Source organism: Hipposideros armiger, unplaced genomic scaffold (assembly GCF_001890085.2).
Source record: "Hipposideros armiger isolate ML-2016 unplaced genomic scaffold, ASM189008v1 scaffold_75, whole genome shotgun sequence".
NCBI classification, from domain to species: Eukaryota; Metazoa; Chordata; class Mammalia; order Chiroptera; family Hipposideridae; genus Hipposideros; species Hipposideros armiger.
This window is the reverse complement of record NW_017731425.1, coordinates 1,357,758-1,372,830: the sequence shown is the minus strand read 5'-3', so window position 1 is coordinate 1,372,830 and position 15,073 is coordinate 1,357,758. Positions and strand designations below refer to the sequence as shown.

The 15,073-nt window shown below is 47.8% G+C and overlaps 2 protein-coding genes across 4 annotated transcripts in view; one reads left to right on the top strand and one right to left on the bottom strand.

The window, feature by feature from the left end:
• Positions 1-5,978: 5,978 nt before the first annotated feature.
• On the bottom strand, positions 5,979-10,132 carry DUSP18 (dual specificity phosphatase 18). 3 transcript variants are annotated; one of them, XM_019643143.1, is made up of 3 exons: positions 9,631-10,132; positions 6,990-7,093; positions 5,979-6,818 (listed from the first exon to the last, which is right to left on the bottom strand). In XM_019643143.1, exon 3 carries the CDS (start codon positions 6,746-6,748, stop codon positions 6,182-6,184), a length of 567 nt encoding a protein of 188 aa, XP_019498688.1. In that variant the 5' UTR covers positions 6,749-6,818; positions 6,990-7,093; positions 9,631-10,132; the 3' UTR covers positions 5,979-6,181. The 3 variants fall into 3 exon arrangements, with proteins under 3 accessions (XP_019498688.1, XP_019498690.1, XP_019498689.1); XM_019643145.1 differs by lacking the exon at positions 6,990-7,093; XM_019643144.1 differs by lacking the exon at positions 9,631-10,132 and having other exon boundaries at positions 6,990-9,624.
• A 22-nt stretch (positions 10,133-10,154) lies between these two features.
• CUNH5orf52 (chromosome unknown C5orf52 homolog) overlaps positions 10,155-15,073 on the top strand; it is an 18,476-nt gene continuing 13,557 nt past the window's right edge. The window contains exons 1-2 of the mRNA XM_019643146.1: positions 10,155-10,417; positions 13,044-13,152. Of these exons, the coding sequence (XP_019498691.1) occupies positions 10,161-10,417; positions 13,044-13,152 (366 nt within the window). The 5' untranslated portion in view covers positions 10,155-10,160. The remainder of the gene's footprint in view (positions 10,418-13,043; positions 13,153-15,073) is intronic.

The window sequence follows — 15,073 nt, the reverse complement described above, 5'->3', positions numbered from 1 at the left end:
GTCTATGAGGTTACTCCTGCTCCCTGTGCCTGACGGGACTTTCCAGTATCTAGGTCTCCTTCTCTACCCTCTTTCCTTCTCTAAGCACTGCCAGCATCCTAGCAGGGTAGATACTGGTCCTCCCAGTACCTTCTGCCTGGGCTGGGCATTTTTCTTTGGATGTTTAAACTTTCATTGGTGGAGGAACCCTTGTGTAAGCGTATTGTGCTGGAGCTCAATATCAAATAAGCCAAAGCAGAACTGCCCTAGCTAGACCAGAAACCCCCTCGTCCCTGAGGCACCTACGCCAACTGTTTGAAAACCACAGATCTAGTTCAGTCCTTATCATACGCGTAAGGAAACTGAAGCTCAAAGAGGAAGAAGAACCAAGAGGACTTAGTCCGTTCAGGCTACTATAACAAAATACCACAGACTGGGTGGTTTATAAACAGAAATTTCTCACAGTTCTGGAGGCTGAAAGTCTGAGGTCAGGGTGCCAGTATGGTTGAGTGAGAGACTTCTTCTGGGTAACAGACTTTGTTGTATCCTTATATGGCAGGAAGGATGAGCCTGCTCTCTGGGGCCTCATTTATAAGGGTACTAATTCATGAGGGCGCCACTCTCATGACCTCATCACCTAATCACCTCCCAAAGTCCCCACCTCCTAATACCATCACCTTGGGCATTAGATTTTGTGGACAAAACAGGGGCCACATACTAAATCTGACAAGCTCAGGGAAGGGCCAGCATGGCAGACCCTACAAAATTGACCACATAGATGATTGGTCTGAACATAAAAATTCCTAACTAAAAAGTCATGGTCTGTAGTCACATACTTGGCCTGTAGCTTCCCGGACAAAGGTCAATCTTTACCTTAGGTGAGACTGTCTATTGTCTTTTTGCATCTAAGATAACGTACCCTTGGAATGAATGTCAGAGTAATCCATTTTTCCGGACCCTTCAGGCAACAACCCACCGTCCCAGAGCAGGAGACCACAGAATCCAATATTGTTATCTTGTCCCCCCAAATACCATCTCTGTGTGCTATAAATGTCAATTGTTAAGTATTCCATACCCACCAATGTAAAAGAAGTGTCTCTCCATTTTACTTTTTATCCACCCCAGAGATTTCCCCGCTTTGCTTTCTCCCACCCCTTTAATCTATCACCAGTGGATTTCATGTAATCCTCCTTATGTCTCCGCCTTTAATTTTAATATATAAAATAAGCTGCAAAACTGCCATTCTCTGGAGCATTTTCTTAACCCGTTGAAAATTTGCTTCTTAGCAATTGTTGTCAGCTTGGCTCAAATAAACTCATTAAACTTCTCTACAGGTTTGGATGTTTCTTTTTTTTTTTTTTTTAGCTGAGCCATCCTGCCACCTGTTGGCAGCTCAGTGGCAACTCAGCTCGGGTCCATGTGGGAATCGAACCGGTGACCCTGTGGCTCAGAGCTCGCACTCTTGAGCAAGCTCTGAATCAACTGAGCCACTCTGCTGGCCCTGGATGTTTCTTATGTCTACAGTTTTTAACATATGAGTTTGGGGGGACACATTCAGACCAATGATCTTATGTAAAGAAGGAACCGCTGGGCTAGGACTTCATTTCCTAATTCTTGAGATTCAGTCATTTCCCGATTCCCACTCTGCTGTGAAGAATAGAGCCCAGTGTGAAGTTATGGGGGTGTGCTGCGTCTGGCCCAGGTTCACAGAGAGTGTCTACCACAAGAAGGTGCCAGCTGGGTATCCTCTAGCTTAGTCAGTAAACATTCTTTTTTTCTTTAGGGGAAAGGCATTACAAATATTTTGCCAAGGAGAAGTCTAGAAAGATTTGTGTGTTTAAAACTGCTTTTGAGTGTCTCTTGGAAACTCTGAGAGGTAAGTAGAATGGTGTGTTAGTCCAGGTCCTCTGAGAAGCAAACACCAAGATAGCATTACAAGTGCAAGAATTTTATGAGGGCCAACATTTGTGAGAGGAAATGGGTGGGAGTTGGGAAGGCAGGGAGAGCTGTGAGACATGTATGATGCAAGGCTGACTCTGAGTGGAGAGAGGAAAGGTAGGTTGGGTGGAAGCATTCTTGACCATGCTGCAGTCTAAGGAAGGTTCGGCAAGGCCATCGGAGTTCTTGAGGCAATGAAGCCAATCAGAAGAGTCCATGTGTCCCTGGACTGGGCCTGCCTTAGAATGCCTGCTATAGTCAGGAGCTGGCTAGAAGGAGCCTGAGGGAAGTCTAGTCCCCACATAAACACATTGGGGCCCTTGGTCAGTTTTGTTTTCTGTAATTGGAGGTCTGAGGGGCACATTCTTTTGGCCACCACAGAGGGCATTTTGACTCCTATGTTACAGAGTTGGCAGAATTCCAGAAAACTCCAGGGTCTGTGTGAAGTCACAAAGCAGGATGAGAATCCAGACCTTCTGATGCTCATCCCAAGTTCCTTCCTAGATGACATAGGTCCTCAGTCCAGAGGTGGAGGTTGATGGATTCATAGGGCATTTGGACTTACTATCCCAGGATAGTTAAGCCAGGCTGTGCACTTCAGGGTCAAGAGCTACCTGTCCCTGGGATTTGAATGACATCACCATCTCAACAGAGGTTGTTCAGGGAAACATCCAGGGCCACTACCATGTCCCTATTTATCTGACAGGGTATGGATAACCTTCACAGAAACTTCTCAAACCAAAATTGAATTGAATTGAATACATCATAAAGAAAGAAAGAGATGCTGCACTTTTGGAGTGGGAAAGTTAAAGGTTCATGAAATCAGAGGCCTGGGATTCCTTCTCCACACCAGGCTGTTGGGCTGTGAGGACCATTTCATTCTCCCCTATGACAGGATTGGGTTAAACCTCCAACGTGACCTTCTTTCTCTAGGTTCTCTGAGTAAAGGGCCACTCTACTCTGAGTCTGAAAGAACTGAGTGAACTGTTTGCGAAAAGAACTTGGACCCTCTCAAGAGCCTTCAGCCTCAGCCTCTTCCACTTAAGATGTGAAACCCTGGTCCCACCACATTCAATTCTGAATATTAAAAAAAATTTAATTTAAAAAGGAGGATCCAACATTGTATTTTCTCAACTGTAAAAAAGATCTGTAGAAGGAAAGAAATATTGGGTTGTCGGAGAAGTCATGATGCATGTTTGCTACAGATGGCACTAGTTCATTTTTGGAAGTACTAGAGTCATTCGCATCTATGTTATTGCTATGTCATTTGACAACTGACAGTTCTAGCTTCATTCTAAAAAAAAAATGAGCGATTTGGTTGAGCTTTGGAGATTTTACAAGTTGAAGATGGAAGACTAACCTGCGTTTCTGCCATATTTTGCTGTTTTACTTCCATAAAGGGAAGAACGCACATCAAGCTTGTGAAAAGTTGCATAAAGTTTATGGTGACAATGCTCTGTACAAGAATGTCAGTGCCAATGATGGTTCACAAAATTCCGTGCTGGTGATTTTGATCTCAACGATGCTCCTCAGTCAGGGAGGCCCACCAAGGTTGATGATGACAAAATAAAGACACTGATCGAGTCAAACCCACATTATATGACATGAGAGATTGCAGAAACATTGAACGTCCATCATTCAAGCGTTCACGACCACCTGAAGAAGCTGGGATACGTAAGCAAGCTCGATATTTGGGTTCCACATGAACTCAAACAAGTTCATTTGACAGCGTGTATGAACATCTGCAGTATGCTTATTAAACTTGAGGAAAACGATCCTTTTTTGAAGCGACTGATAACTGGTGATGAGAAGTGGATTGTTTACAACAATGTGATGCGCAAACGGTCTTGGTCCCGACGTGATGATTCGCCTCAAACGACATTGAAAGCAGACATTCATCAGAGGAAGGTTATGCTCTCAGTGTGGTGGAATTTTAAAGGTGTCATGTTTTTTGAGCTCCTACCAAGGAACCAAACAATCAATTCAAATGTGTACTGTCGGCAATTGGACAGATTGAACGAATCCATCATCCAGAAACATCCAGAGCTTGTTAATTGTAAAGAATTTGTGTTCCATCACCACCACGCGAGACCACACACAAGTTTGATCACCTGTCAAAAATAATTGGAGGGCCTGCCGAGAGGCGTGTTGGTTAAGAGCCGACTTGGGACACCAGAGGGCCCTGGTTCGGATCCCACATATGAGGGCCAGTGACACTGCCCTCCACAGCTAAGATGCTGAACAACAGCTCAACCTGGAGCTGGGCTGCCATGAGTCGCCAGCGACAGCGTAGGCTGCAGCCCCTGCTGCAGTGGGTTGCCATGGGTTACTGTGTGTAGCCAGCAGCCAGCGTGAGTGGCCAGCAGCCTCCGTGAGTGGCCGTCCAGAATCCAGCGACTGATCTGCCTCGCCTGGGAAGAGCACAATGAAGGTGCCAACTTGGGCCAGTGAAGCAACGTCCTCTACAACTAGACTGAAGAACAAAATGACAGCAACTTGTCTGTTCCCCTTCCCCTAATTCCCAAATTAAAAAAAAAATCCCCCCCCAAAAAAGACATTTTCTATCATCTAGGTTTCTTCCAGAAAGACAGCTTTGTGAGGGATCATCTGCCCCGCCAGCCCTGGGGTGTGGGTCTGTTTATTCATGTGTAAAATGAAAAGATCAGGCTAGAACCGTGATTTTCCTTCTCCCCCACCCTAAAATTGCACCCCTGGGCATGCCTGTTGTGGAAATGGGTGGTGGGTAGGTTTGGAGACAGGATATTTGGCTGGCACTGGGCTCTGGACCCACAGAGCAGTTGTGCTTTTGTCTTGTCTCATATATTTTTTGTCTGAAAACCTCTGTATTAGAATAGAGGGTCTTGAGCCAGCTCCTCAGGCCCCTGGAGGGTTTGAGAAATCCTGGATTTTAGGGCCTACTGGGGGAAGGGGGGGAGGGGGGGCATACTCATTTGTCCCTTTGGCATGTGTCTCCATGGACCCTGGTGGGTGAGCCAGACCAGGGTGCTGGCTCTAATGGTCAGCTATCTAAACAAGCCCATTTGGGGGAAGCCGGAAGTGTGCTCCTTGCTTTAGAACCTCTAGGTCACACATGGCTTAAACACAATGAGAACTCTAACAAGCCTTCAAAGTCTAGACCTCCTCTAAGGTAGGGCCTGAAAGGAGTCAAACCACTGTTTTTTCACACGGGATAACCTTTTGGAAGTACACTTTGTAAACAGTAAAGGGTGGTGCACAGATGGGGGAAGTGCCATTATGAGGATGACTGTTCTAACTTGGACCAGCAGGGCCAGAGCAAATCCATAACTGCTGGTTACACTAAGGACCTACCATGTGCCAGGCACCGTGCTAAGGAATCCCTTAATCTTCACGACAGCCCTGTGAGTCCTTATTGCCATTGCTTGGACAGATGAGGAAACGGAGGCTCAGATCACATGGGGAGGAGGTGACAAAGCTAGGTTTTGGGTCTGCAGCTCCAGCTTTCAAGCCAAGGCCTGTGAGAGGAACCCCTGAGGCCTCATGTCGGGCCTTCTCTCCATATGTGCCCGGGGGGAAACTAATGCCACCTTTCATCAAAGGCTGGTGGATTGTCAAGGATACTTTGAGACCTTGCCGTGTACAATGGCACTCAAAGAAAAAAAAGTTAAGAAAAATTTTATACTATGGAATGCTTTCTTTGAAAACTCTTATGCATAAATCCAATCTAGAAAAACCAGAGTTGGGCTCCTGTGGTTGAAGGTGGAAGTGGGGGTGGCCTGGGGCCCCTTGGGCTCCCAGAGCACCACTGCAGGTCACTTATCCAGTAGGTTGGCATTACTGTGAGAAGCAAGGAGGTGCCATGGTGCTTAAGGCTCTGGTTTTGGGTTTGAAACAATGAGGTGGGATTGTGGCAGAGCCATTTGTGGGCTAGTTGGTCTCGGGGAGGGCTACAGGATTCCAGGCTTGCCATATGCTTTGGCCACTGGTCTGTTTGACCCGGGCACCACCTGCCTCACTCACACTCCCTTCTAGCCAACAGCTATGACCTGTCACTCACAGGGTAGGAAAACGTATCTTCACCATTTTTTATTTAGTGAATTTAATCTTTAAAGATATGGATTACAAGGTTAAAAGCGACAGCACCCTTCCTTTTTTCTTGCTCTTAGAAAAGGCATCATCTGTTTTTATCTGCATCACAAAAGCAGAATGTTTAAGTTCAGTTTTTGGTGTCGGATCGACGGCAGATCTGCCCTTTTGACCCCGGAGCAGGGGCTGGCAACATGGCTCACAGTGGAATCATCAAACGGACCTCCTTCTCATAGATGTCAGGGATCACTCCCACAGGGGAGCTGACCATGTGCACAGTATTCTTGCCAAACAGCTGGAACTCATAGTGGATAAGCTGCTCCCAAAAGCCATTGTTGGGTCGGATGATGGGCCGGCATGACTTGATCCACGTGTGGGCATCCAGCAGGGACACGGCGTGGTACTTCATGAGGTAGGCGAGGCAGAGGGCAGCCGAGCGGCTCACGCCGGCCGCACAGTGAAGCAGTGTGCGGCCCTGCTTCATCTCCACACTGTGAATGTGGTCAGCAATAGGGTCAAAGAAGTCACAGAGACGTGAGGTGGGTGTGTCAGCCACAGGCACCTGCACATATTGGATGTCCTCATATAGCGTGTTCACCACCTCCACCGAGACGTTGATGACCGTGGTGATCTGGTTGCTGGAGAGCATGAGCTTGTTGTTGGCAGCCATCCCACTACTGATATACAGGCTGCTGGTGATCTGTGAGAGGCCGCTGACTGAGGGTTGCCGGAACTGAACCGGGAAGGTACAAGGGGGTGCCGTCATCAGGCCGTTAAGTTAGCTGCCAGTGAGGAATAAAGGCTGCATCTTTCTCTTAGGCTGTGTCCACGGAAAACTGCAAAGAGGGAGAGAATATTTAGAGAGCAGGAGCCCGGCTAGGCCAGCAGGCCAACCCCAGGGGATTTCTGAGAAATGGATAGATAGGCCTATATGGATAGAAATGGATAGATAGGATTCCCCAAGGTAGTCCTCTGACCATCACAGTAAAATGACCCAGGGAACTTACCAGATACTCAGGTTCTTTCTCAAATCCGCCGAGTAGGCTCTTGGGGTGAGGAACACAAATCTGCATTTTTAGCATGCTTCTCAGGAGACATAATGTGCGTTGTCCTGCAGGACAAAGGACAACCCCAAGACTGGCACTAAAGGCCTCCCCTTAAGGGGCTTCACATTTTCAGTCGGGCAGGCCGACTTGTGTCCTGAAGCTGAACCCTGGCCTAACTTTCCACCTAGGCTCATACAGCCTTCTTCTCCCTTCTCTTCAAAATTCTCTCCTTCCTTCCAGCCCCTCTAAGTGGGAACAACTCACATAGTCTCCCTCCTCAGTCTTCTGACTTCATGCTCAAATTATGAGACTCTAAACCAGTGACAAGAAACCAGAGCCCACTGTGCTGGGAGTCACTGGTGGTATAAAAGAAGGGTCTTAGCTTCCCCCCTCTAAGAACCATCTCTGTGAAGAGACAAAAATGTGCCCATGTGAAACTGACCTCAAATTGTAGTCCTACATGGTTAACCATGCTCCTGCACCTTGCCTCTCAGGACAGCCTGAGGAAAAGGGTCACTGAAAGCTTCCTGGAGGCCAGCAAAAAAGGTACTAAAGCAGCCCCCAAGGCCAAGTGCAGAGAGGTAGAGGGGCCTCAGGGAGACAAGGCATACCAGCACGATGCTGTGTGCAGCAGGACTGTGGCATGCACCCCAGGGCTAAGAAATCCCAGGGCCCTTATTCTCCCAGTCTTGAACAAAGCTGTAAAAATAGCACATCTTCATGCATTTCACTGAAATAGGAACATCCGGATTTAGAGCATTCAAACCAAATAGCAATCTTCATCCAGTACAGACAAATAAGAAGCTGATGTTCTGTTCCCCTGCTTAATATATTTCAGTGGCTGCCCACTGTCAGGATGAGATGGAGCCCTTTAGCTTGGCTGCCAAGGCCATTTACAGCCTGGCTCCTGCCTATCTCTCCAGCCTGCTATTAGCCTTCCCTGTGTCCTGAAGGGCCTCAGCTAGGCTGAGCCACTTGCAGTTCTGTATGGACATCTGGTCCTCTCTGATCTGAGCCCTTTGCCTTTGCTGTTCTCAGTCTATTCCTTAACACACTTGTCAGATCCTGATCTGTTACATTCAGCAGAGCCTTGGGGTCTTAGCCAAGGATCACTTCCTGAGGGAAATCTCCTGGGATCACACCCCTCCCCCACATTTAATCAAGTCCCTGCTCCAGGCTTTCTAAGGCCTGTGCTTCCTAACACTTCCTGAAGATGTGGTTTTGCCTTGATCTGTCTGTAATTCTATTTAGGGTATCACTGTGTCTGTCTTCACTCCTACTGTTTTACCAGTGTCAAGCTCCGTGTCCCCACAAGTAGGTGCTTGATAAATATTTGTTGAATGAGGGAATGCTTCCAACAACCACTATTCTGCCTTCTGAGAGGTTTTCTGGAAAGGATGAGTTCTCTGCCATGTTTCTCTAGAATTTGGGGGAGGGGCTGGGTGTAGGTGAGTGTGGTTCCTAGGCTGCTGGAGAGGAAGGCCAAAGGCTGCATAGGCAAATCCCACCTGTCAAGGCCCCAGTCAAACACATCAGGCTCACCCCAGGAAAAGTAAGTAGATGGGGCTGGTTTGTTCTAAAGGTCATGCGAGGGCAGGGAAAAAAGCTCCCCTCCCCCAACCCAGTTGGAAACCTAAATGCTAAGATATGTTTTGGATCCTCATCCAAAAACCCAGAGAGAAGTAGACCTAGTTCCCCTCACCTCAACTAGTACTCTGTGGACAACAGGACTAGGGAAGACTACTGTTCATCACAGTGACAAAAGATTTGCAAAGGAGACACTGCTTTTGGTGAGGGTAGTGATGGGAAGAGAGTCATTTTCATTAGGAGCTGGGGATACTGAAATGTACAAGACAGCCATGGTCCCCTCTCTCACAGAGCTCTAAGTCTGGTGGGAGAGACAGACATTAAACAGGCAATTACAAGCACATCAGGGTTGGAAAATAAAGATAACAGTGCCTGCCTTTATAAAGATCTTCTGAGGATTAAATGAGGTAACCCAGGTAAAGTGTTCAACACAGGGCCTGGCACAGAGTGGGTCCTCTAGAAATGATAACTATTTTTGCTGTTGTTAAGGAAGTTAAAACGCAGAGCATTATGGGAGTGACTAAAAGGATTTACTTTCAGGCACAGAGCTAGGAAGTTGCAAAGATCGCCTGAAGAAATGACACAAAGATCTGAAGAACGGTTAGAGAGAGGGAGAGGAAGGAGGAACAGCAACTCCGCAGCAGATCAATTTCACTATTTTACAGCCCGAAAAGCCTTTGGCCTTCCTCACCTGGTTCATCTTCAAAGCAGCATAATAGGCCGGAATCTGGAGTTAATGGCTCCATTTTACACGTGGGGAAAGTGAGGCAAAGAGGGAACCTGTCTAGGGTCACAAAGCAAGGTCCGAAAGCCTGTCTTTCTGGTCTCATTATATGTGGTAAAAGTCGGCAAACACTGCGGGGCGTTCGTTAATACCGGGTTATAAACGAGGAACAAAGTACATGGGTTGACAGTCCACGCACACTTCCAGGTGAGAGCCAGATAGGTTTCCAAGGAAGGTGGCGTTGGAATGGGCTTCATCAACTACTGGGTATCAAGACCCAGATGGTCTTACCTCTGTCCCGCGGGCAGGAGTGCAAGTTCGTTCAGGAAGCAACCGCGCCCGACGCCTCGGACAACGGTATCGGGGAGAGAGAAGACCGGTCACAACCAGGAAGTCACAATCCCCCACGTCCCGGAGCTCTGGTTTTCATAGCAACGGTCCCTCGAAGTGGGTAGGAATCCGCCGTGCAGAGTCTTCGGAGAAACCCCGGCCTCGCCTCCCAACCCTGGAGCTGCCCCGCCCGAACTTACCCGTTTACCTGCCCCACGATCACGCGGGGGCCACAGCAGTCCTAGCCGAAAAGCAGGGTCTGCTCAGCGCGCGACAACCCACTCCAATGGCTCAGCCCGTCTCCCACAGCAACGCGCCATGCTGCACCACGGCACCCGCCGAGGGACAATCCTGCCGCGTCTGCACCCTCCCGGGCTTCGCGCGCATTCTGACTCGGTCCCTCCTCCCTCGCTTGTCTCCCGGGCAGCGAGCGGTGCTCTGCGCGGCGTCTGCCCCTGGGCTTACTACGCGTCCGCGCACGCCCACCGAAGATGGCTCCTAGTTTGGCTCCTATTTCTGAGTCGTTCCCCAACGTGGAAGGCGCTACTACCCAGCAGCCCAAGCCCTCGGTCACATGGGACTTAAGTTCGCCCTCTGCTCAAGCAGCCGCCGCCCAGGCGACTACCAGTTCGGGCACTTATCCGGCCTCGGCCTTCCGGCAGGGCAACCGCCCCGAAATTAACTTAGGGGCCCAGCCAAAGATCTGCTTCCTGCAGCCTCGGACCTCGCAGCCGCTAGTGCTATTCAGGTGCGGCGCGGGTACCCAGAGCGTTCGTCAGCCCGAACTCCCACAGACCCCCTGCTCCCTCAGCTGGCCCCTGGAGCCCCGACCCTGGCCCTCCCGGAGCCCAGCCCTTACTTAGACCCCCAAGAGAGTCTGAATTTCACACAGACCCGGGTCCCAATTCCTTTCCAGTCCAGTTCTTCGCACCGCCAGCAGCCCGGGAGCCAGAATGCCCTCAGCCCAGACGTCCAGGAGAAGCCGGAATTCCCACCTCCAACTTACATTCCTCCAAATTGCACCGGCCCTGTAGTCTCCCAGGCTTGACTTCGTGTAGCTGGGGGTCCCCAGCGCCCTTTGGGCCGAGTCTTGAACTTCCTTAGAGTCCGGTGAGGCCCAGGTCTCCTCAGGCTTGACACCCCTCTCCTCAGCCTCTGCCCTGGGAAAGCCCCCAGTTCCCTCAGCCTGCCCCCAGTCCCCACAGGCCCCAATTTCCGCACCCTCACAACCCCTCACAGCATTCTCCAGGCTCCCGCAGAGGCCTTGCTTTGCAAAGCATTTAATTCACAATTGCCATTATTTATTACTTGAAAGGGAATTATTTCCTGTCACTGCTTTTTTTTTAACCTTCCTAGGAAGTGTTGGTAAATTTGGGTGAAGGGTGTTTTATATCTTTAAATTTTTTAAGTCTCTTTTTTTAAAACAAGATTTGGGGGACTTTTGGACTCGTATGTGAGCATCTTGGTTTCGAAACCAGCATTTTTCATCGCCTCATTCCTTTGCTGTCAGAAAAATGTTAATGGGAGATTGGGAGCATTTGTTTATTTCTACTAGTTTGTGAATGTAAAACCACTCATAAAACCATAGTTCCAAATTGGCTGAAAATGAATTAGAAAAAAAATTTTAATCCGTCAAAATGTTTTGTCTTTTAACAATTGTCTTTTTTGTCCTGTGAAAGAGAAGTCAGACAAAACAGACAAGCAAAATGAATGGCCAGAAACAATCACTGTTAACATTTTGGTGTATACGGTTCCAGATCTATTCATATATATGCACTACAACATGCCTACACATTTTTGTTGTTGGGGTGGAGAATGTCACCATCAAATTCACTATTTTGTAACCTGCTTTTCCTTCCACCTAATACACTATGAATGTCTGTTTTATTCATAACTGCATAGTATTCTATTGTATCACCTAACGACAATTTATTTAATTGCCTCCATATTGTACATTTAGTTTCCAAATTTTAGAAAGAAAATATGAGCAATTATTTTGAAGTAAACAAAAAACATTTAAAGGTACATAGTTGCAAAACTACTGTATTTCCCCATGTAAAAGACGCTCCCATGTATAAGACGCACCTTAATTTTGGGGCCCGAAATTTGAAAAAAAATGTATTACATAAAGTTATTGAATTCAACTTTTATTCATCATAAAATTCATACAACTCCTCATCACTGTCAAAACTCCCAACCATTAGCTTGTCCTCATCTGTGTCTGATGACGAATCACTGTCTTCATATATTGCCTCTCATGGCCTTCTTCTGCCATGGCATTTTCAGTAGGGTTTCTTCTTCCCGTAGCCAGTCTCGAATTGTTTTCTCAGTTGGAAGAGGACCAAACTTATGTTCAGCAGCACGATTTCCATTCACTTTTGCAAACTGGATCACTTTTAGTTTGAATTCAGCACTGTACGAAAATCTTTCCTGAGCCATTTCTGGGCAGAACGTGGCAAAACGTAATATACCGGTAACAAGTGCGAAACAATGAGCGCAAAGACAACAAGCGCAAAAAAGTGGGAAATGCAAGTAAAAAAAACTACAACCACTGTATGAGATGCACCCAGTTTTTAGACCCCAAATTTTTCGAAAAAGGGTGCGTCTTATACATGGGGAAATATGGTACTTGATGGTGTACCAAATTATCAAAAAGTGAAAACTCAGTGCCTGGTGTTATCCCTTTTTGACCAATTCCTCATTTTGACCAAAGCATTACCTCTAGTTTCACTTGGCTCACTCCACCCCTCCCAATTCACCCCACCTTCTACCTCTCACCCTCCAGAGTCTCCTCAAACATTTGTCCATCCCATACTTTCCTCACTTTGACTTTTTCCAAACTCTTTTCCTTTAGCATTCCCCTATTAACCAACCTAACCTCTGTCCAAACTCTTCATTCTCTTTTCCCCTGCTTCCTCTGATCCCCCTCCTCTAGGCCTCTCTTAGACCTAAGCTCTGGAGCAGGTGCCCCTACCTCAACCCCCTCAAATTAATCCCTCTGAACCCTACTCTATAACTTTTGCTCCTCTCTTCTAAGACCCCCACCTCCCATTTCGCCCTGCATTTTCCCCTTAAGATGACTGCTCCAGTGGACGGTTCTGAGTCCCTATTGATACTTCTTTGGGACTTTCCACATCCTTCTCTGGATGGCTTTTCCTCTCATCATCCAAGAAACACCCGTTTAGCACACATTTTCCACAAGAAGAAACCTAGGCCTACTCTCTTGCTCCTCCGACAATTATGACAGAGCTGTGCCTCTCCCGAGAAACCTGGGGAAGCTGCAGCTACTACTCCAGGAGCCCATCAAATCAGGCCCTGTCCTGGCCATGGCCCCAGTCATCTCAGCCTGTACCACCTTCCTTTGCCCCCTCCAGCTTAATGAATTCCAGTGAAGCAGTGGTGACAAAATTTTTACCCAAGAGCCACTTATCGCGGGTGATTATTCGTGACAACCTCAGTGCACAACGACTCTATGAGATGGAGGTAAGATCCTCACAACCTTTTGTGTTAGAGGGTGTTTGTGGCTTGACCCATGTTCATTTCACTCTCCCCTATACCCCGTGAGGCAGATCACAGATCTTAGAGGTGATAGGGAGTCATCAGGGTGCTCTAATGCAAATCTCATTTTACAGAGGAGGAAATTGAGACGGGGGTGGGGGGGGGTGGTACTGAGTTGCCCAGGGTGTCACAGCTATTTCTGGGCCAAGGGAGCCAGGGAAAAGGATTTCATGTCTCTTGGCTCCTGTGGCATTTTTTCCCTCAAAGCACATTACCTTTCTATTTGGGGAATCCATGAATGGATTCCTACTATCCGCCATAAAAAGAAGTTTGGGCCCTAGAGCTTGAAGTGGCATCAACACAGTTTGGCCAATTTTTTTTTTCCTTTAGGGATTACCCCCCATTTTTCATAAGAGAATTGAGTCTTCTACTTTTTTGGTTATGAACAAGTAAGGCTTGACCTGCTCAGCTGAAAGCCCTCAGAAGAAAGGGAGGGAAACGACAGTGCCATCACCCCACAGACCTGATTGATTAATTCATTAAGTCTATCCTTAGGGCCTGCTTGGGACAGACACTGAGAGGCTTAAGAGATGGTGCCAGATCCTCTTAGGGGCACAGAGACCAAAAAAAGAGTAGAGGCCTGTGTGTTTCTCTCACTGCTAAACTTTCAGTGGCCTGGTATAGTGGAAACAAGGTGAACTCAGAGATGGGCAGGCCAGCTTTGTGGGACCCTGGGGGAATCACATTACCTTGAGGACTCTCATTTCTCCTTTATAAAATAGGATCTATTAGGATCCTTTAAGTCGCAGGTGACACAAACTGAACTTGAATTAGTTCAAGCAAAATAGAGAATAATGAGTTTACATAATTAAGGATAGATAGGACAGGGTCACCAATGTTTGGGATGAGAGAAGCCAGGGGCTCTGACGCCACTGGGTGTGTCTTCTACTCACCCTCTTCATCTCCTTTTCTGCTGCTTTCTGCATGTTGGCGTCATCAGGCTAGCTGTCCCTGGGGAGCATGGCCACAGGAAACCCCAGGCAGTTGCTCAGAAAGGAAATGTAGTGCTTCTACTGTTGCTTGACTTAGACAAATCCTGGAGAAGGACTCCAGTTGGCCCAGGTTGGGTCATGGGCCCATCCCTGCCCCAATCACTGTGTCCAGGTGGTGTGGGCTATTCTTACTGGCCTAGGAGGGGTTGAGGGCCACCTCTATAAACCAGTGGGTGGGGAATATTGTACCTGTGGCAAGTGGGGTGAGTATCTCTGAAATCCTGTAAGCGGAAACTCTCCCAAGTTGGTTTTATACATACCAGAGGGTTGTGTCAGCCTCCAGCCATCCAGGAGTTCTCCTTTTAAAACTGTATTGAGCCCTTATGTATTGTAGGTACTCAATGTTCATTATGTATTATTACCCCATTTAAGAGTTCAGGAAACAGGCTCAGAGAGATGGAGTAACTTCACTAAGGTCATAGTGCATCGCTGCAGAGTTGCAAACCTGGGTCTGACTGACCATGGTGCAGGATGTTCTCCCTTAAGGACGGGGACTGGCGTCTTGTTTTGTAGACCCAGTAGCTTGACGAGGAACTCAGTGGATTTGAAGCCTGAGTGGCAGCGTAGAAGTGTTTCTGTCCTCCCCTAAAAAGTGCTCATATTAGAGGAAGAGGCAGCTTTGGCTAGCCACTGATTTCTCAGGACCTCAACGAAGACAGCTAAGATCTAGTGTCTTGGGAATCCTCTGAGCATACTCTGAGAACAGTGGATGATGGCTGATATCTCTTCATCTATGGCCACGGATCTCAACTGGGGATGGTTTTGCCCCTCAGGGAACACTGGCAGTGTCTGGAGACATTTTTGGTAGCACAAGTGAGAGCGGGGTGGTGCTACTGGCATTTAGTAGGTAGAGG

Bases quoted from the DNA above. Each gene is read 5' to 3' on its own strand.
- DUSP18 (XM_019643143.1), bottom strand. From the start codon at position 6,748: ATGACGGCACCCCCTTGTACCTTCCCGGTTCAGTTCCGGCAACCCTCA.